The 26,877-nt window shown below is 42.0% G+C and overlaps 1 protein-coding gene across 2 annotated transcripts; it reads right to left on the bottom strand.

The window, feature by feature from the left end:
* Window positions 1-1,048: 1,048 nt before the first annotated feature.
* Window positions 1,049-26,339, bottom strand: srp54 (signal recognition particle 54). 2 transcript variants are annotated; one of them, XM_033027120.1, is made up of 17 exons: window positions 26,239-26,339; window positions 25,969-26,134; window positions 25,727-25,829; window positions 19,042-19,133; window positions 18,069-18,153; window positions 17,879-17,983; window positions 14,925-14,991; window positions 12,226-12,283; window positions 9,636-9,786; window positions 9,349-9,497; window positions 6,651-6,751; window positions 6,477-6,563; window positions 6,319-6,392; window positions 5,893-6,001; window positions 4,151-4,321; window positions 3,052-3,147; window positions 1,049-1,575 (listed from the first exon to the last, which is right to left on the bottom strand). In XM_033027120.1, the coding sequence occupies exons 3-17, from the start codon at window positions 25,802-25,804 to the stop codon at window positions 1,484-1,486; spliced, it is 1,515 nt and encodes a 504-aa protein (XP_032883011.1). In that variant the 5' UTR covers window positions 25,805-25,829; window positions 25,969-26,134; window positions 26,239-26,339; the 3' UTR covers window positions 1,049-1,483. The 2 variants fall into 2 exon arrangements, with proteins under 2 accessions (XP_032883011.1, XP_032883012.1); XM_033027121.1 differs by having other exon boundaries at window positions 25,727-25,831; window positions 25,998-26,134.
* Between the last annotated feature and the right edge of the window lie 538 nt (window positions 26,340-26,877).

The raw sequence follows: 26,877 nt of genomic DNA, 5'->3' as shown, positions 1-26,877 counted from the left end.
GGTGATAATCAACCTACTTTGGAATTTCAGCATCTTTTAAAACAATGTTTTTGAAGTTTTATTTTATAAAAGATTTTAAATTGTTTACATTTGTTACAAAAGCCACCAATGCTGTAAATATGGCAAATATAATTTACCTTAAAAAGTACCACCATTAGATAAACTATGCACCTGCATTACTAGATCCTTCTGTTCTACAACACTCCCACCATTCACTGCAAAGGTCCTGACTTGATTTGACTTACCAAAATACAACATCTTGCACTTTTCTACATTAAATTCCATTTACCTTCTCAGCCCACCTGCCCAACTCTCCATGCTCTTATCTTTCAATCAATCAAATTCGCTGCCACCTCTGGCAGCATGCTCCAGACATAAACCATTCACTGGAAACCCTACCCTTCAGATCCCCTTTCAAACTCCTTACTCTGTTTAAACCTGTCCTCTTGTTTTTGACAGCATTGGGGGGGGGGGGGGGGGGAGGGAGATTCACCCAATCCATATCTTTCTTAATCTTACTTTGTGTATTAAGCCTACACTTGAAGACAGCTAGTTATTTCAATGGAAATCACAACACAGGAACAAGATAAATGAAATACTTATCCAACCCTGGAGATATTGTAAATGCTTTGCTGCTTGAATTCTAACTTCGTTCTTTATTCACCTCACTGAGACAGTTTGTAATGGGTCATGTTAAACACTGCTCCCAAAGTGAAAGCTGCTTGGTCACTATATAGCCTGCTACATGAAAGGGGCATATTTCCATCATATACTATTGATTATTCTCTCACCATTTATTTAAACTATATTATGGTCATTCCTCTTTCCACATAGGCAGAACTATTTGTTAATCTGACTATGAGCAGAACAAAATTACCTCACTGCCAATGGCACAAAAATTTTGCAATATTTTTCTCTCTCACGAGAATGCTAAATCTCTTCACCTCTCCTTTATACCTTCCAGACTGACCAGGTGTTTTTGGTCTTGTATGAATACTAAATATGTTGAGACATGGAATTCTGTTAAGACACTAAAATAATGAGACCATTTTTTTTTAAGAAGCAAATTCATTTATGAAAATCTTCATTTTGTTTTGAACAAAGCACTGCATCTTACAAATTATACATTGTTTGCTTACCTGTGCAAACAATTTGTTGTAAATTAATGTAATTCTACTTTTACATGATTCTTTTATTTGTATTTTACAGCATAAAGTGAGAAACATACTTGAAAATATTGGCGAAAGGAATAGTTTATTTCACCCAATATTATTTTTGCACTCAATGAAAAGCAGTTACATTAAATTACTTTCTATTCAACATATCCAAATAGAATACAATGAAATCAATCATATATCAATATTATTCAATAATTTTTATAAGGTTAAAAACTCTACCTTTCCTCCCTCCCCCTCCCAAAGGGTAAAAAAAGTTTATATTTTAATCATCCAAATTTGCCAACAGTTTATTTATGGTTTTTGCTTCAAAGGTTGTTAAATCCCATCATGCCCTTCATATTTCCAGCAGCACCTTGCTGAAACTGCCTCATCATTGTCTGCAGTCCAGCCATTCCACCTAGATTGGAGGGAAAAAGTATAATTAGAACTGTTTTTAAAATAACAGCAATCAAATATTTCAAATTATACTCATGGGAATATCCATAGGATTTTGGAGAGTTGGGAGAGAGTAAGGAGAAAATGGGTAGCTAGCAGAATGTCACAAACTGTGGAGAGATTTGCAATGGATATGGAGGTAGATTAAGATTTTCAAAGTACTGAAGAAAAGATTTGAGGCAAAAGTACCTACAATGCATTTTAAATGTGGTAGGCCAAAATATATATCTTGGCATTTGGAAGAGAATAGCAAAGATCTATCTTGGAAATTGATCAAGTTTCTGGAAAGACTTAAACACTGAGACGGCAACATTTAGGAACAATGGAGACAAGGAAAAAAGCAGGGACATTTTGCTGAGACAAATGGAAGTCTTAGTTCCCAGACTGCAAATATTGGCGAATGGGACAAAATTATGGAGCCTCATCAATAGATATGTTACTATCCATTAGCACCCTCCCAGTTCTGTCCATAGCCCATCACGTTTTATCCCTCAGATTCTTCACTTCTCTAATGCAAAGTCATTCTTCCTAGTGTGTGACACTTCAAGGACTAATATAAAAAAAATCTTCAATTAACTCTCGGATGATTAATATCAGTTTGCTTGCTTAGGCTAAACAAGGAGTCTGCCTCCATTAGATTCCTGTATGACCAAGCAAAGCTTCCAAATCAGTGCCTTTTCCATCACCAAGATAGCATACCACCAACATGACAAGAAGTCCTTCTCTGCCGTATTGAACGATTCACCCCAGCTGGTGACCTGAAATCTCAAAATCTTTGCTCTCTATAATCTACCAGAATACAAAAAACATTAGGCCCAAAAAATGCAAAAAGGTGTTTTTTTTAATATTCACTTCATCTTGCAACAACTGCCACATCTCAGAACTATCAACAAATCAGATTTGTACAAGAGCAAACGTAACAAGTCCTGACACAGGATCTCAACCAGAAATATTGACAATTCCTTGCTCCCTCCTCCCAGATACTGCTTAACCTGTTGACCTCCTCCAGATTCCAGCACCTGCATTCTTATGTCTCTAACCAAACAAATATTTTTCTGTACTGTGCTATTATCTTTTTCCTTACACTTATACCATCCAACTCTGTCCAACCTCTAATTTATTGTAAGGAGAGATAGTAGGAACATCCATTGGTACCACTGCCCATCATAACCCACCTCACCACATCTTGTTTCATGTCAAGTGAAGGACATATCACCTTATCAAACATTTAAACCACTACTTTGGAAATGGAAGCATTTCAAACAAATGGTGTGCAATCAGGCTCAATCACAGATGTGTTTACAAAAACTGCCCCCAGTTTAATATCGAGACACTTTCCAAAACAGGGAAAATCAAATTACCATACAACAGTATTTAGTAACAGCAAATAGATGTACAGACAAGTATAACCCGTGAAATACAATATGGAGATACTTGCCCATATGATGAAGAACTCTTGGATCCATCATTTTAGCCATCTGCTGGTTGAGTTTGGCCATCTGAGACGGGTTGACATTTTTGGACATATCACCACCTGCACAACATACAAAAAAGGTTAATAACATTCGAGAATTAATTTAAATTATAAAACTTGTGGTCAGTACAAAAGAACAATCTACAAATACTGATATTGAACCCATAAGGCTATGATTTTTCAAACTTGTGGCGGGGGGGGGAGAGAGCTCGGTGAAAAGACGGGGAAGAGCCATGGGGCGAGGTGGGTATCACGGGAGGGGTCAGGAACCAGCGAGGGGACCAGAGAGGAAGGGCCTGGAGCTGGCGGTGCGATAGGGACTCACAGTGGGCGCTGGTCGCTGGTCTTCTCCTCCACCGGGATCAAAGTCTCCGCTTACCGTTTGGCAACATCGCCAACTCCGCGCTGGGCTGCTTCCGGTCTCTCTGAAACTGTGTACAGTTGGAGACGTCCGCCGGCCACCCTCAGCTCCAGTAAAGACGCGATGACGCAGGAAGGGGCGGGGCGGACCGTCCCGGGGAGTGACAGGAGAAGAGACTAATCCATGTGGCGCTGACTGGCAGGAGGAGATCGATCTGCGCACACGCAGTTTAAGATTTTTAAACCTCGCTAACTTTTACAATAAGCCACCGATCGGAACGAAACTTGGCGCACTCACAGCACAGGAGAACTGTGAGCGAGCTGGCGAAAAATCATTGCGCTATCGCGTACCATTTTACGCAAATAAAAAAAACACGCAAACCGGAAGATAACAAGATCAGTTTTAGTTATGTATAGATTCTTAGTGAATTAGAAAGCATTCAGCCTTTGAGTCGATATTAGCTCCCACATCTCACTCATCCACATCATTAACTCAAAGCATTGGAGGTCAGAATTGAACCAAAGGCACAGGAGATAGGAGGCACTAGCTCCACCCCCATGCTGCTCAGATAGCATTTAATGCCTTTAGCAGTGTAGAGAGCGTCGGATTGAGAATGCGCGTGCATGTTCAGCACATCTTACTTTTGTCAATTTACAGGAAACAGTTATTAGATAATTTTACAATGCTGCAAAACACATGTACCTTTGAAAAGACCTTTGATTCCTCCCATCTTTTTCACCATTTGAGCAAACTTTGTGTACTGTGTCAGAAGCTCCTGTACATCTCTGGTGGTAACACCGGCTCCTCTTGCCACTCTTTGGATCCTTCCTGGCTGTTTACTAAAAAGCTTTGCACCATCTTTATTGTCCAGTTCTAGGAAAAAATTAGTGCCATGATTATGTTCCCAAAAAGTATATGCTTTCCCTAAAAAAAGTCAATCAAGAAACTTGACATCCAGTTCACCCAGCAAAGACAAAAAGAACATGAGAATACCAAAAAAAGTAAAAAATAAACCTGGAGAGAAATGTGTGTACATGCACTTGCATAAACATAGTGCAGTGAAGCAGACCACAAACTATGGTGCAATATACAAACAAAGTACAGAGAGAAACGTCAACTTGGAGGATATGGCAGGCAGCAAAGACCTGATGGGTAACGTGAATAAAAAGACATATAAATAAGGAGTGAAGCCATATAGCTTTTTGAGGTCGCTCTGCCATTCAATTTGATAATAGCCTATTTTATTTCATTATTGACCTCACCCCAATAGGCCACATTGTCAAAGATTCACCATCAAAACATGAATAGGCAATGTTTTGGGTCACTGCCCTTCCGACTGACTGTCGTTGGATTTGGGGAGTGAGTGAGGGGGGGGGGGGGGGGGGGGGGGGGGGGAAGAGAGAGGGAAAGCATTTTAAAGTCATAAAATTAACTTTTAAAATCAATCTTTGCAAAAGGCCCTTCGGCCCAACTCATTCATGCCGACCAAGACACTTCATCTAAGCTAGTCCCATTTTTCCATGTTTGGCCCCTATCCTTCGAAACCTTACTTATCCACATAACTGTCCAAATATCTTGTAAATGTTGTCATCGTACCCATCTCAACCACTTCCTTTGGCAGCTTGTCCTATACACCCTACATGCTCTGTAAAATATACCCCTCCGGTTCCTATTAAATCTTTTCCCTCTCACCTTAAACCTATGCCTTTTAGTTCTTGATTCCCCTACCATGTGAAAAAGATTAACTATTCCCCTCATGATTTTAGGTGAAGGTCCTGCTCGGCTTTGACTTCCAAAAATGCAATAAAACCTGCATTAAACCCGATTAGTCATTCCTCTGCCCAGTTGATCATGATCCTGCTGTAATTTTTGATAACCATCTTTACTGTTTACAATACTACCTACTACTTTAGTGCCATCTTACGAATCGAGCCAATACATTCTCGTCCACATCGTTGATATAAACCACAAACGGCAATGGGCCCAGCATCGATCCCCGAGGCACACGACTAGTTACAGGCCTCCAGTCTGAAAACAACCTTCCAACATCACCCACTGCTTCTGTCCATGACGCCAATTCTATAGGGGTAAAATACGGTGTATTCACCCCAACTATTCCCCTCAAATGTATACACCTCCATCAGATCACCACAGTCTCCAGCACTTCAAGGAATAAAATTTCAACCTGCCCAACCTGTATCCAGTTAGGTATAGTCTCCCTGGAATCCATGCGATCTAACCTTCCAGAGCAGTCTACCATGCGGAACCTTAAATGTCTTGCTGGTCCATATAGATAATGTCTATGGCCTTACCCTCGTCAACCTTTTTGGTTACTTCTTCATATTTGCTGCAGTTCTTACATGGTCATTTTTCAAATATGTGTCATACTAAATAGACAGATTTGAATTTACAAGTATGAAGCACAAAACGTAACACTAATATACCTTGGTCATTCATACTATCCATTATGGTCATCAGTTTTTTCAGTCTTGCCATTGATTCTTGTTCATTGCCTTTGCTCATGAAATCAGTTCCAAAGCCAGGAATCATACCCTTAAAGAAAAAATATCATTGGTATTACACATGGGAAATACATTGATTATAGAAAAATATATTCTTGCCTCTCCAAAATAAATATTTTAGAGACAGATTCATGTGTGCCTGAACCAAACAACAAATAACAAAGCAAGCATGCAGTTACAAAAGGCAATTAAACTTTCAATACAAAATGGCAAACATTGTTCCTTGTATACGTTTATGGGCATCGACCATCATCTAGCCTATGTAAACTTTTTTTTGTTAAATCAAGAATACTTGTTGCTCCAAATTGCACTTTACCTAGTTGCACTGCAGAAAATTTTAAAACGCACCATTATCTGACTGAACGGACCCATCTTCATAATGTTTTGAAACTGCTCATACATATCACGCAGAGTGAACTGACCTACAAAACAAAGAGCAAGCCGTTAATTTATTTTACTTTCACATCCTTCTCTTCTCCCTCCCAGCATTTTTAATTCACGCTTACCGTGTTTAAGCTTGTCTATTAATTCTTCATTGTCATCCAATTTCAACTCATTTACCTTGTCTATTAAACCTTCAATATCACCCATGCCTGGAATACATGAAAACTAAAGTTTTAGAGCATGTTACATTGTTTATAAATAAATATAAATATAGCAAAAATAATAATAAAACATACCAAGTAATTTGCTAATAAAGGGCTGTGTTTTGAACGGTTCAAAGTCATCAATGTGTTCTCCAGTACCAATAAAAATGATTGGACTTTTTGTGGCAGCCACTCTGTAACAATACATGAAATGTTAGGACTCATTGCTGTAAGTGCTCTCAATTTTTAATTTTCACATTTTGTTCACAAGCCAGAATCTAATTGAGAAAATTACAGTGACGCAGCAGTAGAGTTGCTGCCTTACAATGCCAGAGACTTGGGTTCAATCCTGACTACGGGTGATAGCTCTACAGAGTTCGAACGTTCTTCCCGAGACCTGCATGGGTTTTCTCCAGTGCTCCGATTACCTTCCACACTCCAAAGACGTACAGGTTAGTGCGCTAATTGGCTTTGGTGAAAATTCTAAATTGCACCGATGTGTTTACGGAAATCGCTAATTGGTGTGCACTCGGTGGGCCAAAAGGCATAGTTCCGTGTTGTGTCTCTAAATTAAACTTTATTCTGTCCATTTGTTGGTGTTCACAAAACAAAACTAATATCACCAATCAGCTGATATTTTTCCTTTTTAGAAGTTCTCACGACATAAGTGTATAAGTTGGCGAAAGCAATCAAGTCTACCAGTGACCCCAGTAACCTATTCTCCCCTCACTCACATTAGGGAAATTTACAGTAGCCAATAACCACCAACACATCTTTGAGATGCAGGGGATGGGAGGGCTCGAATAAGAAACCAGAGCACCAAGTGAAAACGCAGTGTTACGGGGAAAATGTGCATATTCAATACAGATAGTACCATGGTCAGGTAGTCTACCCAACAGCCTTGACCCACATTTCACCTACTGCCACAACACATCCACGGTTGATGCCATCACCGTAGCCCTACACTCATCCCCAGAACACCTAGATAAGAGAGACCCCTACATCAGACTTCATAGACTACAGCTCTGTCTTTAATTCCATTATACCATCCAAGCTTATCACCAAACTCGCTGGACTTCAGCACTTATCTTTGCAATTGGATCCTCGACTTCCTGACTAACAGAACCCAATCAGTGAGGATAGGGGAAAATCATCCTCCACGACAGGGGTCGGCAACCTTGTTCTGCATAGGGGCCAGGATGCATGTCTGAGTGGATGGCGGGCCACATCTATCACGTGTACACATGGATCCCGCCCCCATTCCGCCCCGGATGGCAGGCATCAAATAACGTGATCACATAGATCCCGCCCGTTCGAGGACGCCACCCGGAGCACTGGCCCCTAGTTACAGGCGCTCACGAACAGGCGCACCTACGGACCATTGCCTTAGCTCTGTCCTGAAGGCTGTGGCTCAAATACTCACACTCACTCATCCCGGCCTATTGACAACCCCGATCCCAGACACAGAAGGTGCGCGGCCGTGACGGCGGCTTTGCGCAGGATGCGGCACAGCCAGAGCTCGGTGCTCGGTGTTACTTGCCGCTGCTCGGCAGCTCTGCCATTCCGCTTCCTTGCGTCACCCTGCCTGGGCGCCGTGGCCTTGGGCCAGAGGGGTACTGGAGATGACGAAAGTCTACGGGTCAGATAATTACGAGGAAAAAAATACACCTGCCGGCCGGATGATTTTGGGTTACGGGCCGCAGGTTGCCGACCCCTGCTCTATGATAACCCTCAACATGGGGGCTCCGCAAGGACGAGTTCTCGGCCCCCTCCTTTACTCCTTGCATTCCCACGACTGTGCAGCCAAGTACAAATCTAATTCAATTTTCAAATTTGCAGACAACACCACCATTGTGGGCCGGATAATAAGTAATGAGACGGAATATAGGAAGAATAGTTCAGACAGACAACGTGGAAACAGGCCCTTTGGCCCACTGAGTCCACACCGACCAATGATCCCGTACATTAACACTATCCTACACACACTGGAGACAATTTTCACCAAGCCAATTAACCTACAAACCTATACGTCTTGAGTGTGCGAGGAAACCAAAGATCTCGGAGAAAACCCACGCGGTCAGGGGGAGAACGTACAAACAGCACCCGCAGTCGGGATCGAACCTGGGTCTCTGGTGCTGCAAGCGCTGTAAGGCAGCAACTCTACCTCATATTCGGGGACAGTTTCTGCCCAGCTGTAATCTGCTTGCATGGAAGAGGCACTATGTTTTGGCAAGTCCCAGGCTGCAACGGGCCTACAGCCATCTCCTTCCTTGGACACCATGTCCCTCTCCTCGCCTGTCCAACTTTGTGCCTCGAGGGGGGAGCAGGGGCCGGCACAGCAGCTTCCCCCTCCCAGCCGGATGGTCCACCGAGTTCAAAGTGCTGGGAACCGGCTTGGCAGCTTTCTCCCGCCGGCCACTGGGTCTTCCATTCGTCCATTGGGGCCTGGCTGAGCCTGAAGCTGCGATCCACCGGGTCTTGAGTTCGGCCGCGCAATGGGCAGCCTCCTGAGAACTTCAGCCGTGCGCAATTTTGCAAGGGCTGTGCGTGTCCTATGTCTTCCTCTGACACTTTCTGTACTGGGCCTCCACTGTTTCAAAATGTTGAAGAGGAGTAAATAACCTGTCAAAGCTACAGCTATAGGTAGATGTTCAAGCGATAGCTGGAAATTTCCAACATTTATGTCAAGCCCCCTATTTAATTTTCCTTGCAAATTCGAACAGGCCTGCTTGTTAAAATGCCACACAGAAAAATTAGTACCTTTTCATAAAATGGAATGTTGAGCACTTACGCACTGAGGGCACCTCCTCCTTTAGCGTGACCATCGAGCTTTGTAACTATAACTGATGCAACATCAACTTTGTCCTTGAAAGCTTTTGCTTGTGCTTCACAGGCTTGACCAATTGACGCATCCATTACATAAACAATGTTGTCAGGTTGCTAAAATAGTTTCCAGAAAGAAATAGGAAATTTTATTTTATTTTTTTTAAAGAAAAGGTTTCCTCTAGGTAAATTTTCAGGAAGAAATAGGTAAACAGTCCAAAATATACTTTTCATCCAATCATATTGAAAACTTACTATAGCGTTTGAAACTTGCAACATTTCTTCAAATAATGAATCTTCCTGTTTGTGTCGACCACTGGTATCAACAATTATTATCTCAAAGTTTTCTTTTTTAAACTTCTCCACACCTTCTGCAGCTATGATCACTGGGTCCATTTCTGTATAGCTAAATAGAAGAGGAAAATAATTTTAGTTTTGATTTTGTGTACTTACATTGGTCAACACATGACAGGAAGGATCCAGTAGCAATGAGGAGTGCCGAAGAGATTCACCAGGATGATGCCTGGAATGAATGGCTTCAGTTATCAGGAGAGATTGGCAGACTGAGTTTTTTCTCACTGGAATTTAGGAGGTTGAAGTGTGACTTTCCAGTGGCACAGGTAAGGTAGGTAATCAGAGTATTTGTCCCAGGGCAGTAGAAGCTAGAACGAGGGGACATACGATTCAAAATGAGAGGAAAGAAGTCGAGCGAGATTTGAGGGGTAAGATTTTCTACGGAGGCAGTGAATATCTGGAATTAACTGTCAAATTAGATAGAAAAAAAACGTAAAACATTTAAAAATCATCTGGACAGTTATTAAGGGAATAAGAGGGAAATGGGCCTCACTCAGGCAAATAGGAATAGCATGAATCAAAACGAGACATCATGCAAGTTTAAGGGCTTTTTTTCTTGCTACACAATTCTATATTTCTCTCTTTTTTCTAATCTATACGAACTACAGTAGAAATAGAGAAGGTCTCTCACAGGAGCAAGCACAATCTCCAAATTCACAACACCATACCACTGCAGCACTCACACAGATATTTAAGTGCCACAACACCAGAATACCTTTTTTTTTCAGATTTTATCAAAATACATGGTTTATATTTATTACATATAATTACAGAAATTAATGACCTGAAATGCTTAATCTGTTTTTTCCCCCCTCTGTGACTGTCACCTGACCTGCTGACTACATGTCATATTTAATTGTAACTTCAACTATTCAAATTTAATTTGTGTTCAATATATAGGTAAATCTACAATAACGGACTATTCCATAGCATGAAGGTTATAAAGCTATTGAAGTATGACAATTTGTATTACGGAGACCAAATTGGTTGCCATGCGATTTTGATTGAAAATAGAGAACCACATAAAAGCTACTTTGGAAAATAATAAGCAGTGATAACCAACCATCAATCACCCATAACAATAGTTCTATGTTACCTCAGTTTCTCATCCCTTCCCTACACACAGGAGCAATTTATAGAAGCAATTGAACAACATACATGCATGTCTTTAAGATGTGGGAGGAAATGTCGGCACCCAGTAAAAAACTATGGGGTCAGAGAGAAAGTGCAAACTCCACAGACAGCACCCAAGGTCAGGATAGGCCCCGGGTTTCTGGCGCTGCGAGGCACAGGCTCTACCAGCTACGCCAATGTGGCACCCAGATAGATGTTGGAAAATTGAGCAAAGAAAAACATGCTGGAGGAACTCAGGAGCCAAGCTGCATCTGTGGGCACATGTGTACAAAGGTAAGGCCTCGGTTGAGGACAGACTGATGAGCATGCAAGTGGTAGGTCAGGGTACATTGCGCAGTCATGGCAGGGGTTGGAGGTTGGGGCCAGAAATAAACAACAAAATACTAACCAGGCTCCTGTCTCTTTTGAGGTCCTACTGAAGTGGCTAAGCAGCTGAAAGAGGCAATAATCCAAGAGGGCAACTAAATGAACAAATAATGTGTGCATTTTGTTTTTCATAGTTTAACTATCGCTCCTCTTATCCCAAGTTTCATTTAGTGCAATTTACCACAACTTGATTCAAGTTGTTGGCAAGAGATCTATTAGAGATTGGGCAGAATTGTTATCATTACTCTAAACTTTACCAGCTGACCAACTCAAAAGTTCAAAATGTGAAGAAATTAGTATGTCCCAAGCTGTGAATCCAGAAATTGTAACGAGGCCACGAATGGCTTTATAGCAAAAGGTGACAGAAAGCCTTATTGTTTTAAAATGTCTCCAATCATCAGAAACATTTGGTAACAAGCAAAATTGAAAAGCTAACTTAACTGTTTAGTTGACATTAATATTTTTGTTAAAATTTCAAAAGATAAACACTTAGCTTCATTTATCTTTTCAATGAAAATCTGTGTAAATGCAAACCTGAGGGGCCAATAACAAAGAGCACCAGTATTTTGATCAGGATATGTCGATTCCAATTACAGATTGGGAGGTCAGATGCACGGCAGTGGCACAGCTGGCAGAGCTGTTGACTCACAGCATCAGAGACCCAGGTTCGATCCCAATCACAAGTACCGTGTGTGCAGAATTTGCACGTTCTCCCTGTGACCGTAGGGGTTTAAACCAGGTGTTCCAGTTTCCTCACACATCCTAAAGACATGTGGCTTTGTAGATTAATTGGCCTTTAAAATTGTTCGTTGTGTGAAAGGAATGGATGCGAAAATGGGGTAACAGCATTAGCGAATACGGGTGATCAATGATCATCATGAACTCTGCGAGATGAAGAATCCGTTTCCATGCTGTATCTCTGGATGCGTCGTTACCCTATTTTCACAGCACTTATCAATTTCCCTTAACTATTTTCAGCTGTTAATCTTACCTTCCATAGAATGGAATTCTTGCTTTAGTTGCATTTTGCTTCAGTTGATCAAACGCACCTGCAGTCCAAACATAACATTCTTTCATCAAATTTTCAGCAAAAATGGCACTCCTTATTTTATCACATATTACAAGTTACTGTGAAACTGTTTACCTGGAATCCAAATATTCAGAATGGCTCAGCATCTGGCTTACTCACAAGAACACCAAGTCCTTAGGTACACAAAATGCTGGAGTAACTCAGCGGGACAGGCAGCATCTCTGTAGAGAAGGAATGGGTGACGTTTCGGGTCGAGACCCTTCTTCAGGATGTCAGGGGAGTGGGCGGGACAAAGTTAGAATGTAGTCGGAGACAGTAAGACTGGTGGGAGAACTGGGAAGGGGAGGGGGATAGAGAGGGGAATCTCCAACGGACCCCCACCTCTTGGACTCCCCCGGATGGCCCTCTACCTTCTTTAGACCTTTACATTTCCAACAGCTGGCAGGACATCAACCGCATCAACTTTCCCCTTACTTACTCTAACCTCTCCCCCCCCCCCCCCCGAACGCAACTTCAAATAGCCCTTGCTTTTCATATCTATTCCCCTCCCAGTTCTCCCCCCAGTCTTATTGTCTCCGACTACATTCTATCTTCGTCCCGCCCACTCCCGACCCCAGTCTGAAGAAGGGTCTCGACCCGAAACGTCACCCATTCCTTCTCTCCAGAGATGCTGCCTGCCCCGCTGTGTTACTCCAGCATTTTGTGTCTACCTTTGATTTAAACCAGCATCTGCAGTTCTTTCTTACACACCAAGTCCTTAGGATCTTCAAACCTGCTCTCAATGCATCTGCATATTGTGAGTCAGTCATGTATTACCCAGTACAAGCCAGAAACCGGTCGGGAACATCATGGGTCAGGAATGTGAGTGGGTTTGCAGCCGGTGCCGACCCAGTGTGTGAGCCAGAGTCCGGATTACTTGCAAGTTTCAGGTTGTCAAATCTGGACCTCAGCTTTAAATGGATGCTCAGCCATACATAGTTACCCAAAATCAAACTTGACTTGACTGGATTCGCACTGGGATCCGTTTCCCACATCAATTGAAAGAAAATTGTGTTGAGGCAAAGTCCAGAGTTTGAGGAACCCAAGTGGTCAGTACAAGCCAGTGCATGAGATCCAGAAATTTAGATGGTTGCCATTTTCTAACCAATTTCACTTCATTTTTAAAAAACTTGCTCTGTTGCTGCTTCAATAAACTGCACCACTTTCCACGACTGAATTATACCATTTTGGTATCATAATAATTGCTTCTCAGGTAGTATTTTTCCATTCATTACCGATCATTACTTACCACGTATAAACTTATTTTAATTGTGCTGTTGTCTTCACTTCATAGACATACAGCATGGAAAAAAGTCAATTTTTAAATAGTTTTTTTTTAAATCAGCATTTTGCCACACTCTCTCAATGTGGATTAAACATTTTAGAAATGAAGAGGAAAAACAATAACAAGTAGTTCTCTAAAACTGAATGACTCCACCACTTTAATGTACATAATTATAGGCCAGTTAATCTAACATCCCTGGTCGGAATGTTACTCGAGGTTATTGTGTGATAAGATATACATGCATTAAGATGGGCAAGGGTTAATTCAGGATAGTCAGCATGCTTTTAAAAGTGGGCGATCATGACTCACAAATCTGATTTGGTTTTTTTGAAGATGTAACCAAAATGGTTGGACGGCAGAGCTGTAGACGTTGTATATATGGATTTCAGAAAGGCATTTGACAAGATTTTGCATTGTACACTGATCTATGTTAGTTTATTTTAGAGATACAGCACGGGAAAGGCCCCCCTTGACCCACCGAGTCTAACCAGAGCAGGACATACACAGTGAATGTAGAGCAGAGGGATTTAGGCATGCAGCTGTATTATTCTTTGCTGTTAGATGTGGTGGCAAAAAGGCTTTCAGCACATTGGCCTTTATCAGAGTATTGAATATAAAGTTAAGAGGTCATGTTACAATTGTACAAGACATTGGTGAGGCCACATTTAAAGTATTGTGTTCTGATTTGGTTACCCTGTTATAGGAAAGATGTTGTTCAGCTAAAAAAGGCGCAAAGATTTACCAGTATGTTGCCAGGGCTCGAGGGCCTGCTGGTTTTGCAGGCTAGGACTTTATTCCTTGGAGTGCAGGAGGATGAGGAGTGATCTTGTAGAGGTATACAAGAACATGAGAGAATAGATACGGTAAATGCACAGTCTTTTACCTAGATGGGGGAAATCAAGGTGAGCACGTAACGAACCCGAGGGGAGACTTTATTTTAATTTTATTTTTTTAAAGGGTGGTAGGTATATGGAATGAGCTGCCAGAGGACATAATTAAGGCAGAAACTATCACAACGTTTAAAAAACATTTGGACAGGTACGTGGATAGGAACGGTTTAGAGGAATATAGGCCAAACACAGGCCGTTGGGACTAGTGTAGATGGGGCATGTTGGTCGGCATGGGCAAGAACCTGTTTGCAAGCCGCATGACTATTTTTATATTAGAATGCTGGTTTGCTCAGGCTTAAAAATCATTGGATAAATTTTTATTAAAAATCCTGTTTGCTGAAAATACAAGTAAGATGCAAACAAAATATCTATATATTAACCATTTGCAATAAAAAATAGGCCTCATTTTCATCAAATCAATTTATGAAAGACAATAATACACCCACCTGCTCTAAATGTATCTGCACATATCAAGCACGTCTTCCAGCCTTTCCTTTGAAAGTAGTATGCTAGCTACAAGAAGAAAATAAGTGAAATGGTGCTGCAACAAAATTGAATTGAAAATTAAATTATCTTGCTGGCTCAGAGTTTTGAATTCTGGAAGCTCATTTCCCATTTAAAGCCTTGTTAGATGTTATATACTGATATCCAAATACTGAGACCACCAAAGACGTCGAATTTGGTCTCATGACAAATTTTGTTTCTGGCCAGCAACTAACCAAAATTTAAACAGGCTGTTTACAAGTTTGGCGTCATATTTACTCCCGAGAAGCGGTTCAAACCACACCAAGGACATCTTTCTACCTCTGTGATACTGCTCAAATAAAGTGCCAACTCAAGCTAATCTGTGGCTGAAACACTTAACAGTACTCTTTCCAACTCTTTCTAACTTCCATCGAGTCAGACCTCTGCAAGTTCCTGCCTAATGCTTCCAAAATGCACCTTGCCCCAATTTAGGGCCTTAACTCGTGGATCAGTTAGATTTCAAAACTAATAGAATTGTGATCATTCCTTTCACTTTTGACAAATTCTACTCCGTACGAGTCCTTTGCATTGGGTGCCCCAGTTAATATTCCAGAAGTTCAAATTGCAGAATACCACTGCCCTAACTGCTATCCTAACTACAATAAATCTAAAAATAAACAGACTTCACCTATTCTTATCTCTACCACTGCCCAGTCCCCTAACCAAAGCCTCACAAACTATAGCCTCCACACTTCCCACTCAAACACTACATTTCAGCCTCAAACACAGACAAACACAAAATGGCTCAAAAAACTCCTGAAGAGCCACTGTCACATCCTGGCAGCAAGCCTGGCTGCCCGCCATGGAACCGGGAACTTGCCTGGTCTTCTGTTCATCCCTGACGCCCGGGAATCAGAGAGGCGGATGGAGGGAGTCGGCAACGGCAGCAGACGGCGGACACAGGGCAGGCAAGAATCGGGGATACAACCTTCCGCGTCCTCAAGGTCAGCTGCAGGACACATCCACAAGGCACGAAGGCTGAAGGTGGCCAGGTGAGGACAGGGCGACAGTTTGCGGGGCAATCCGGATCATGGTGATATCTGCAGTTGACCTTTAGGGTCAGCTGCAGCTGGGGCTTCGAAAATTGTGCTAAACCCTAGCAACACTGTACATTCTGGACTTAATCCACGATTGTACTTGTGTATGGCAATATTCTTACTGATCTGTATGCAAAAAAAGAATTTCACGGTACCTTGATACACGTGATGAAGAACCATTGAACCACAACTTTCTTTTATTCAATTCCCTCATATTTTGAATTTCATAAATTTTAATATTCAATAGACAATAGGTGCAGGAATAGGTCATTTGGCCTTTCGAACCAGCACCGCCATTCACTGTGATCGTGGTTGATCATCCACACTCAGTACTCCGTTCCTGCCTTTTCCCCATATCCCCTGACTCCGCTACCTTTAAGAGCTCTATCCAACTCTCTTGAAAGCTTACAGAGAATTGGACTCCACTGCCTTCTGAGGCAGAGAATTCCACATATTCACAACCCACTGTGTGAAAAAGTTTTTCCTCAACTCCGTTCTAAATGGCTTAACCCTTATTCTTAAACTGTGGCCCCTGGTTCTGGATTCCCCCAACATCGGGGACACGATTCCTGCATCAAGCGTGTCCAAACCCCTAAATCTTATATGTTTCAATAAGATCCACTCTCATCCTTCTAAACTCCAGAGTACACAAGCCCAGCCACTCCATTCTATCAACATATGACATCCCGGGAATTAACCTCGTGAACCTACGCTGCACTCCCTCAATAGCAAGAATGTCCTTCCTCATATTTGAAGATCAAAACTGCACACAATACTCCAGGTGTGGTCTCACTAGGGCCCTGTACAACTGCAAAAGGACCTCTTTGCCCCTATACTCAACTCTTATGAAGGCCAACATGCCATTCTCTCTGAAGAAGGGTTTCGGCCCGAAACGTTGCCTATTTCCTTTGCTCCATAGATGCTGCTGCACCCGCTGAGTTTCTCCAGCATTGTTGTGTACCATGCCATTCGCTTTCTTCACTGCCTGCATGCTTACTTTCAGTGACGGATGAACAAGGACCCCCAGATCTCGTTGTACTTCCTTTTCCCAACTTGACACCATTCAGATAATAATCTGCCTTTCTGTTTTTGCCACCATTTAATCTCACATTTATCCACATTAAACTGCATCTACCATGCATCTACCCACTCAATCTGTCCAAGTCACCCTGCCTCCTCATAGTATCCTCCTCACAGTTCACACTGCCACCCAGCTTTGTGTCATCTGCAAATTTGCTAATGTTACTTTTAATCCCTTTATCGAAATCATTAATGTTTATTGTAAATAGCTGCGGTCCCAGCACCGGGCCTTGCGGTACCCCACTAGTCACTGCCTGCCATTCTGAAAGGGACCCGTTAATCCCTACCCTTTGTTTCCTGTCTTCCAACCAATTTTCTATCCATGTCAGTACCCTACCCCCAATACCATGTGCTCTAATTTTGCCCACTAATCTCCTTTGTGGGACCTTATCAATTGCTTTCTGAAACTCCAGGAACACTACATCCACTGGCTCTCCCTTGTCCATTTTCCTAGTTACATCCTCAAAAAATTCCAGAAGATTAGTCAAGCATGATTTCCCCTTCGTAAATCCATGCTGACTCAGACCAATCCTGCTGCTGCTATTTCACCTTTTATAATTGGCTCCAGCATCTTCCCCACCACCTCCTCCTTCTTAATCCTCTGACCCCACTAGACATTACAGGATTCAACACTAACTTGCAAACATTAATTTATCAAAACCCAATTTTCCTTTTAACTGGAATTCCTTCCCCTGGTGCCTCTAGGCTGAAAAGAATGCAACATTTCATAAAAACGGGCAATAAACAAACTTAAATACCTTTGTACATGTTGTAGTTTTACCACTACCTTGCAGGCCAACAAACATGATGACATTTTGTTTACCCTTTGTGGGTGTCCATGCTTTAACTCCTGGATCTACAAGCTAAATAAAAGGACCAAATTGCAATCAACTGAATTTTTAATAATAAAGTTCAACATAGAATTTGTGATATTGTTGACTTGGGTACCTTAACGAGCTCTTTAAACACAGCATGTTGAATCATTCGTCTTTTGTTGAGGCCAGAGGCCATCTCTTCCAAGTCTATAGCTGCTCTGAAATACAGTTCGTCAAAATAAATGCAAAATCCATTTTCAAAACAAAATAACAACTGTTTGGGATATATACAAATAGGCTAATAAACAGGTCATAAAATGTGTTGCCAAATTGAAATTTATGCAAATTCAGGTTATTGCCCAAGTCAAGAAACACATGGACATAGTAGGATCAAATATTAGGATAAATAACTTGAAGCCAAAAAAGTAGAAATGGCACATACTGTCAATATATGTGGGAAACAAACAGACAGGTGTCACCTTCAGCCCTTCATGTCAATACCCATTAGATAATTTTGTTCTGCAAAATCGTGTTTTCCCAAAAATTCCCATCATGTATAGGACAAAGAAAATGACATACATCTGTTCACAATTTTCTCTCACATGCTTATCAACTTGCCTTTTATTCATTATGTCTTACCTGCTCTTAAGTGTACTTTACCCAACGAACCCACCATCACGTCTATAAGATGTAAAGCTGGGAATAACCTAAGTGGTCACAGGGTAAACATGCAATCTCCACTGACAGCACCTATGGTCAGGATTGAAACCAGGGTGCTGGAGATGTGATGTGGTATTGCTGTGCCCCCAGGCCACTGGGAAAGCAATGCCTATTTAATATATGATTAGTCAGTTATCTTTGTTCACAATACAACAAATTTTACACCAAACTGACTTTTCTTCTGTCAACTGCATATCCCAGGTACACTATCCATTTTAGTATTCAGCATTCCAAAAGAACTAGTTCAACAGTATTGAAGCATATTAACGACAGGAATCAAATTTCTTAAAATTTATAAACAAGTATACATTTTAGCAACAACAATTTTGCGACTTCAATCTATCTGCACATCAGAGAAAGCATGATGACATAAAACAGTTACTTACTTGACATTTTCTCGAAGCTGTTTCACAAGTTTTATATTGACATCTGCTTCAAGTAAAGCAGTGCATACTTCCTTTAACATAGCATTCAAAACCTGAGAATTAAATCGATTTAAATATTATTAAATTTACAATTTTCCTCCCCCTCTACTATTTACTAAAATCCATGAGCTTGAGTTCTTTTACCATGCACCCAGCTGTAATTCCAAACTTCAAAACCCATTTCTCATTGCATAATGAAACTCCTGCACCCAAAACAGGAGCAATCAAACAATCATCTGGATTGAGGATTGTGCAGGATTCGCATGTCATATAATATATTGTGCGCTCTGACTATAATACAAAAGCCAAAAAATAACTATTCAGTTTCCCACTGGGTCATTTCCCATTAAGTAAACAAAACATGAATAGTTGAACATCTGATAGTTACTCAACAAATGGGCCATTATAATATCTATTGGAAATCATGTGTGATTAGTAAACAATCTCGTCAAATATTTCTGTTAACATCCTTTCAATTATATTACATTAGTCATTTTCTAGTTTTGAACAGAGGGCAATAATTGGCAATGAAAAATATGAATAAGACAATAGGCAATGGCCTTGGCTATTTCGGAGTTAATATGACAACCTATTGCGCTGGCAGCTTGTGTAGTACTTGCCATCCAACAAATCCGGCTTAAACTGATGATCTTTTCACTTGCACCCTCATGGAAAATGCAATTTTAAATGTACAATGTTAAGAATCAGATTTTTCCAGTCTGCTTGAGAGGTGACCAAGGATGGCCACAAGCAGGAAGTACAAAACATTGGCAGAGCTAGAGAGAATTATTGAATACAATTAGACTAATATGCCACACTTGAAGAACAAATACAAGATGACAAACTTAGTCAAAGATTAATTACATATACTCCTCTTCCCCCCCCCCCCCCCCAATCTGTAATTGCTATGCAAAATTGACCTATGTGCCCAGAGAGAGCAAACTATGGGTTTTATAATGTCAGGAGTATAGACAGTGACTTTAACTGTTTTCAAATAGTTAAATGGTGCCGCAAATCATTTTTAAAATCATACTATGGAACATTTCAAATAGAGATACATAAAGATGAATAAGCTTAAGTATGGAGAACAATAGAAATAATGCTTCATAATCTCAGCTCAACAGTAATTTACGTTGATGCCACAATTCCATTAGTACCATTTTTGATCACATATTTTTTCGGAGTGGTTGAATGCACAACCATATTCAATTTGAATGATCAATTATTGAACCTCAGATATGGGCAGAAGTGAAGAAGAAAAAAAAATCTACAAACTATCCTGTCCACAGAATTTCTATAGCTTTTTGTAACAGCTAAAGTTAAAACAATCTGTCAAATATATCTAACAGGATAAAGACCAGTACTCAGATCCTCCAATTTTACTTCGGAGTCACGTGAGTGACTTCGTGAAGAACCCCGCCTACGGCGCATGCGTGTCATATCGCATACACGCATTGAACGTGTCGGACCTGGGGAGAACGTCCCCTTGAACGGGAGAGTTAACAAGCCGGTCGACGGCAGGTAAGTGATTCTGCATTTTCACCGTTTTTTAGGAATGGATAGAGGACGTAGAAAGGCTGTGAAGAAGCTGCAGGATGTCGGCGGTAAAGGTGCCGGGGACCCGCAGCAGCAGCCGACGGCACAGGCAGTTTGCGTTGAGCCAGCTGTGCCAGATTCAAACCCCGCGCCGGGAAAAACTAATTCTAGACCGGGCGGGAAGGCGAACCGCAAAACGAACCGCTGGGAAAGTGAGCCCGAAAAATCGCCGGTAAATACTTACTTGTATAGCAGTGATGATGACCAGCTGCAGGGCATAGAGCAGCCGGCAGCGATCGCATCTGCAGAGCTCGGAAAACAGTACGAGTGGCTGCAGCATGTGGGGCCGTCATCTATCTGTTTGGAGGAGTACCGGGACGGCGAAAAACGGCGTTTGCAGCGGCCGGGAGCAACCAGAGCCGGTAGGCATGGCGACGAGTTGCGATTTAAACCGCGTGCGACTAGTGCCCGAGGGCACGAAAGTCGGCAGGAGCGGTGGGCTAAAAAGAAACACCCGCGAGCGACTAGTGCGGGAGAGCACGAAAGTCGGCTGGAGCGGTTGTGGGAGGAACATCTCCATAGTGTCAGGCTCCAGAAATTGGATAAAAGCCGCACACATACAGGTGTAAGTCCCTCAGAGCATGGCCAGAAAAGGCTGCTGGACATATCATCCTCATCTGAAGAGGGTGTTCAAGGGCTGCCTGACTCGGACTCTGAACAAGAGTCCGAGCCACGTTCCCATATGGAGGATGAGGGAACACAGTTGCTGGACATGGTGCACACATATTTCCAGCAAGAAGAAACTGGAAAAGACCTAGAGGCCAGGATGGCGGCCAGCATTGATTATATGACGACCCATCACCTCAAAACTGATACCTTAGCTGAGGTATGGGCAAGACATTTACCTCCGCGAAATTGTGCGGCTCTGAATGTACCCAAGGTGAACCGAAGCATTTGGAGACACGTGGGGCAGGATATTCGGAGTCTGGATATAAAAATACAGAATGCTAGTAAAGGACTCTCGGCGGGTATAACAGCTTTGGCCCGTACGCTGGAAAATGTGGATATGTCCAATGACATGAAAGACGATTTAGCACTGTTTTGCAATGTTCAATTTGAACTGAACAACATCAGGAAAGGGGCTATTCAGCCAACGTTAGACCCAAAATTTGCAATCCTGTGCAAACAGAAAGCCATAAAACCTCAAAATTTGTTGTTTGGGGGTGACCTATCAAAACAGGTCAAAGATTTGGAGGAAGAGGCCAAAACGTTGGGCCTAATAAAAGCGACCAAAGGATATGTCGGAAAACGGTATCATCCTTATGGGACGACTAAAAAAAAAAAGCAAGTACTAGTATGTATAGTACGAAAAATTGGAGAGAGGCCAGAGGAAACCAGCAACAGCGTCCTTTTTTAGGGGTTGGCCCGGGACGCCCACAATGGAAAATGCGGAAGCCTCCACTTCAACATTTACCCCACTTTCAACCTCAAGGCCCTCCGCAACCTCGGTTAAGACCAAGAAAGTAACACCACCGATAACCATGGAGGTAGGTGGGTCTGTGCCTCAAAAATTAATAAGGAGCACAGAACTTGGAGGGAGGTTGCAATTTCATTTGGAAGCATGGTGTAAGTTAACTGTGGATAGGTATATCCTTAGCAGTATTAAGGGATATCTTATAGAGTTTATACACATACAAGAACCTCCAGTACAACATACACCGGACAGAACTTATATGCTTACCAAATTAGACAGAGCTAAAGCAAAAATTGAAATACAAAGGTTGTTCACGAAAGGAGTAATTGAAAAAACCAAACATGAACAACAGGAATTTGTCTCAAATATATTCATTAGACATAAGAAAGATGGGGGTTGCCGGATAATTATTGATTTATCAACACTTAATAAGTTTTGTACAATATGCTCATTTTAAAATGGATATCTTGATTGTGGGGAAAACTTATGAATTGGCTAGTAGAGCAGTGGTTGCCACAAGAAAATTGATGGAACAGCTGGGATTCATTATCCATCCAATTAAGTCAAGATTAACACCTGCAACTAATATTGATTACTTGGGGTTCACTATTAACACACTTGATATGTTAGTGACTTTACCTATAGGGAAAGCCACTGAGTTCCAAAAGGATTGCACAGAGCTTATTAATACCGTTAAACCATCCATTAGACGGGTAGCCAGGATTATTGGGAAAATTATAGCCACGTTTCCTGCCATTCAATTTGGACGATTGCATTACCAAAATTTACGGGGAGCTAACAATTAGAGCTATAAAAGAACTACAATGGTGGGAACAAAATGTTATATATAGCTCCAACCCAATAGTTATTTCCAAACCCATCTGTGGTATTACAAACAGATGCCAGTGCACTGGGTTGGGGAGCAACGGATACCATCTCGAGCTCTGGAGGGAGATGGAATATACAGGAAACTAACCTACTTACCACAAAGGGTATAAATTACTTAGAAATGTTGAGTGCTTTTTATGGTTTAAAATCTTATTGCTCGGGAATGATTAACCAGCATGTTAGATTGCAGATAGACAATACCACGGTGGTGGCATATATAAATCATATGGGTGGAAATATATCAATATCCTGTGATGAATTGGCAAACCATATTTGGGAATGGTGTATCCAAAGGAATATTTGGTTATCGGCTACGTATCTACCAGGGATACTTAATTCAGTGGCAGACGCCAGGTCACGAAAATTTAATGAAAATACGGAATGGATGTTAGACAGAAAGATATTTGCTGATATCACAGCAAAGTACGGAAGGCCGGATATTGATCTTTTTGCATCCAGGTTAAATCATCAGTTACCTAGGTATATATCATGGGAACCAGATCCTGAGGCAGAAGCTACAGATGCATTCTCTTTGCACTGGGGGGAAATGGTTCATTTATGCATTTCCTCCTTTCTGCCTCATCAATCGGGTACTACGGAAAATTCAGCTAGACTCGGCATCTGGGATTCTCATAGTACCTGATTGGCCTACCCAACCATGGTTCTCGGTGCTGCAGGATTTGGTGCTTACACCATATATTACTTTAAAACATAGTCCTCAGTTGCTGGTGCATCCGGTGACTGGGGACAGCCATCCTTGCCATAATTATCTAAATTTATTGGGTTGTAGACTCTGAAGGAACCATTTCGGCATATGGGTTTATCTGATAGAACTGTGGACATGATCACAGCAGCACAGAGAGTGCCTTGTCCAGTTATTTATGGGAAGGCACAGAAAGACAGGGTGTCGGCTCACATCCTCTAGTAATAAAACTGCTACGAGGCATCTTTAACACTAACCCACCAAGGGCTAGATATAGCCAAATCTGGGATGTAAGCGTAGTCCTAAAAAATGTTACTGAATTTGTCACCGGCTACGGCATTACCGCTAAACTATCTAACTATGAAAATGGTTATGCTTATGGCGCTGGTCACAGCGCAAAGGGTCCAGTCATTACAGAAGTTAAGATTGGATAACTTGACGGAGGCGACAGGAAGGCTGATTTTCATGATCCAGGGCCTTATTAAGCACAATAGACCAGGATCAGCGGGTCAGGTGATAGAGTTCATAGCCTATCCACAGGATGAACGTCTCTGTGTAGTAACACACATCATGTTATATATGGACAGAACGAAGGCTATCAGAGGCAATGAAAAGGCTCTTTTAATTAGCCATAAGAAGCCATACCATAAAGTCTCGACTCAGACCATTTCACGGTGGCTGAGATATTGCTTAGTTCAGGCAGGAGTGGACACTAATGTATGCAAATCTCACTCCACCAGGGCTGCATCTACATCAGCAGCTAATCGCCTGGAGGTACCGATGGACAATATCCTCAGAACTGCAGGATGGTCATCAGAGAAAACGTTTCGCACATATTACAACAAACCAGTTAGGAAAGAAGAAACGTTTTCGGGGAAAAATTTTGAGTTCTATTTAATTTACACCTGAAGCTTATAAGGTTTATAAATTGATTTAATCAATATTATTTACAATTTTTGCTTAAAAATGTTGGTATCATTGTGTTTTTTTTTTTAAATACCAGTAACAATTTCTCCCAAACTACCAAGGCAGTTGTGAAAATTGGACTCGTTCCACGGCATGAGGTCACAGAGCTTTGAAGTCTTCACGAAGTCACTCACGTGACTCCGAAGTAAAATAGTAAGATTAAACGAGAACTTACCAGTTTGAAGTTTGATCTTTATTTTATGAGGAGGAACGTTGAGGGACTACGTGCCCTCCGCTCCCACCCTTATATGGTCATATCTTAAACTGGTATCTCTTTAATAATCTTACTATCTTAGGTCATTATTTTCTATCTGTGACCTCACACCGCTGCTTTGAAGAATGACACGCATGCGCCGTAGGCGGGGTTCTTCACGTAGTCCCTCAACGTTCCTCCTCATAAAATAAAGATCAAACTTCAAACTGGTAAGTTCTCGTTTAATCTTACTATTCTCACTAATGCTCCAATTTCTTCCAATATTAAGAAATTAATAGCGTGAGCACCAAGATATTTTAATCTCACTACCATGTGAAAATATTCCAAATTGATTGAAAGAAAGATACTGCATGGAAGCAGGCCCTTCGGGCCACCAAATCCACATCCCTCACACTAATGCCATGTTATCCCACGTTCTCATCCATTCTTTACGGCCAATTAACCTAGAAATCCGCAAGTGTTTGAAATGTGAGAGAAGGCCGGAGCATCCCCCCCCCCCCCCCGGAGTCATAGGAACACGTGCAAACTCCACGCAGACAGCAGCAGAGGTCAGCTTCAAATGCGCTGTGAGGCCGCACTCTACCAGCTGCGCCACTGTGTTGTCAACAGTTCATGATTGACATTCCTTAACTTTTGAAATGCAAGCATTGCCTTCGTTCGGTTAAAACACTCAAGTTATAGTCAGAGGAGATTATAACTATTTACAATATTGGGGAAACTGACGGTTTGATTTTGTTATAAAGTTAGTCGTGCAACACGAAAACTTGTCCATACCGATCAACACGGATCAATATTGCGTGTTCCAATCCACAACAAACAAAAATCCTTCATCTTACATGTTCCATAATCAGAAGTTGTGACCTACCTCCTCGTTGATGATTGTGGCATTGCTCAGCGACCGCAGAGCGGACGTGATTTTTCTTCCCAAATCTGCCAAAACCATTTTTGCTGTTTTCGGACGTTTAAATCTGTTGTACAAAACAAACATGAGACACGTAGTTCTGTTCCGCACGAAGTTAACTTGAGTTCATACCCACCTCCCCACACACCCCATCCATTCCTATCCCATATGGCTGAACATCATTCACAGATACAAGTTTGTTTTACCTTTAAAACGTCACAGGAGAGAATAATATGCACCGGTAGCGCCGCCGGTCCGGGGGAAGGGGCTGAAACGGGCCGCTGGGCTACAACCGGTCGAATTCAGTCCATGGAAGAGGCCAGATACCACAGGAATCGTGTCCGGCAACTGCAGCCCACACACGCACCGGTTCTGAAACAAAGGCAGAGAGAAAGGCGTTCGGTCCTCATTCTATAAAGACGGGGGTGAGGGGAGGGAAACGGCGATAAGGCGGCGGGTGGAGCCGTCCCTCTTACCCCGCACAATACGCTCCCTCCTCCGTTGTCACCGTAACGTCACCATTACTTGCTGACCTTTCCCTCCCGCAGCATTCACATCCGGGGTCACGTCGCGTCGCCCCGCCCTCTGCTCGGATGACGATTGGAGCCAAAGATCTTTGATTGGAGCTGCGGCGGGTATCGGCGCGTGACGTCAGTAACACATGTCACGTCGTCACGTATGAGAAGGAACCTGCTGGTGCTGTTTTACACCAAAGTGTTTGTTTTACACCGCACAGAGACAAAGCGTTGGAGTAACTCAGCGGGCCAGGCAGCATCTCTGGAGAAAAGGAATAGGTGGCGTTTCGGGTCGAGACCCTTCAAATTAACCTGAACAATGGGTAGTGAGAGGTTTTATCACTTCTCTGGACACTAACAGCCTCTGAATAAGCGAGTTCGGTATTCCGACTGTGCATGCCCAGGTCAAAGTTCACTATGCATAAACATTGCTGGAAAGCAGTGGAGCAGTGAACCTTCATTTCTTCCAGCTTTGATTCTTCTACGTAAGAAAATATTGCTTTCAAACGATGAAATAGTTGTATTTATTGTTTCTTTGTTAAAACCTAAGATTATTTTGTTGTTTTTATGCTTTGGTGAGTATGCGAGATCGTGCTCGTC

Source organism: Amblyraja radiata, chromosome 9 (genome assembly GCF_010909765.2).
Source record: "Amblyraja radiata isolate CabotCenter1 chromosome 9, sAmbRad1.1.pri, whole genome shotgun sequence".
Lineage (NCBI taxonomy): Eukaryota > Metazoa > Chordata > Chondrichthyes > Rajiformes > Rajidae > Amblyraja > Amblyraja radiata.
This window is presented reverse-complemented; position numbering and strand designations above follow the sequence as displayed.

Coding starts and splice junctions, on each gene's coding strand:
- srp54 (XM_033027120.1), bottom strand. CDS start 25,804: ATGGTTTTGGCAGATTTGGGAAGAAAAATCACGTCCGCTCTGCGGTCG. Junction 19,134..25,726: donor CCACAATCATCAACGAGGAG/GTAGGTCACAAC, acceptor TTTAATTCTCAG/GTTTTGAATGCTATGTTAAA. Junction 4,322..5,892: donor GGATAGTATGAATGACCAAG/GTATATTAGTGT, acceptor ATTTTTTCCTAG/AACTGGACAATAAAGATGGT.